This window comes from Plasmodium gaboni (genome assembly GCF_001602025.1).
Source record: "Plasmodium gaboni strain SY75 chromosome Unknown, whole genome shotgun sequence".
Lineage (NCBI taxonomy): Eukaryota > Apicomplexa > Aconoidasida > Haemosporida > Plasmodiidae > Plasmodium > Plasmodium gaboni.
In genome coordinates this window covers 1-1,392 of record NW_017385235.1, presented here as the reverse complement: position 1 = coordinate 1,392, position 1,392 = coordinate 1, and the positions used below count along the sequence as shown (strand labels likewise).

At 29.9% G+C, this 1,392-nt stretch overlaps 1 protein-coding gene across 1 annotated transcript; it reads left to right on the top strand.

Moving 5' to 3' along the window:
* On the top strand, positions 1-1,392 carry PGSY75_0005800 (EMP1-trafficking protein; the record flags this gene model as incomplete). The annotated part of the gene is made up of 1 exon (XM_018783193.1): positions 1-1,392. A coding segment is annotated over one exon (1,392 nt), but the record flags the coding sequence as incomplete, so codon positions are not given.

Below are 1,392 nucleotides of genomic sequence, written 5' to 3'. Positions count from 1 at the left end.
AATTCTGATGGTGGTATGAATAACAGGGTAAATAATACAAATAAAGCATCAAATGGCATTAAAAGTAATTCTGATGGTGGTATGAATAACAGGGTAAATAATACAAATAAAGCATCAAATGGCATTAAAAGTAATTCTGATGGTGGTATGAATAACAGGGTAAATAATTCAAATAAAGCATCAAATGGCATTAAAAGTAATTCTGATGGTGGTATGAATAACAGGGTAAATAATTCAAATAAAGCATCAAATGGCATTAAAAGTAATGCTGATGTTGGTATGAATAACAAGACATCTACGACCAAAACTTTTGTGGGTGGATTTAAAAATAACGATGATGGAGGTATGAATAACAAGACATCTACGACAAAAAATTTTGTGAGTGAATTTAAAAATAACGATGATGGAGGTATGAATAGCAAGACATCTACGACCAAAACTTTTGTGAGTGAATTTAAAAATAATGATGATGGAGGTATGAATAACAAGACATCTACGACAAAAAATTTTGTGAGTGAATTTAAAAATAACGATGATGGAGATATTAAGAAAGAAACATCTACGACCAAAACTTTTGTGAGTGAATTTAAAAATAATGATGATGGAGGTATGAATAACAAGACATCTACGACAAAAAATTTTGTGAGTGAATTTAAAAATAACGATGATGGAGATATTAAGAAAGAAACATCTACGACCAAAACTTTTGTGAGTGAATTTAAAAATAATGATGATGGAGGTATGAATAACAAGACATCTACGACAAAAAATGTTGTGAGTGAATTTAAAAATAACGATGATGGAGGTATTAAGAAAGAAACATCTACCACCAAAACTTTTGTGAGTGAATTTAAAAATAACGATGATGGAGGTATTAAGAAAGAAACATCTACCACCAAAACTTTTGTGAGTGAATTTAAAAATAACGATGATGGAGGTATTAAGAAAGAAACATCTACGACCAAAACTTTTGTGAGTGAATTTAAAAATAACGATGATGGAGGTATTAAGAAAGAAACATCTACCACCAAAACTTTTGTGAGTGAATTTAAAAATAACGATGATGGAGGTATTAAGAAAGAAACATCTACGACCAAAACATTTGTGAGTGAATTTAAAAAGAATGCTGATGAAGGTATGAAGAAAGAAACATCTATGACCACATCTTTTATGAGTGAATTTAAAAAGAATGATGATGGAGGTATGAAGAAAGAAACATCTACGACCAAAACTTTTATGAGTGAATTTAAAAATAATGATGATGGAGGTATGAAGAAAGAAACATCTACGACCAAAACATTTGTGAGTGAATTTAAAAATAATTCCGATGGGGGTCTTAATAAAGAAGCATCTACGACCAAAACATTTCTTAGTGAATTCAAAAATAATGCT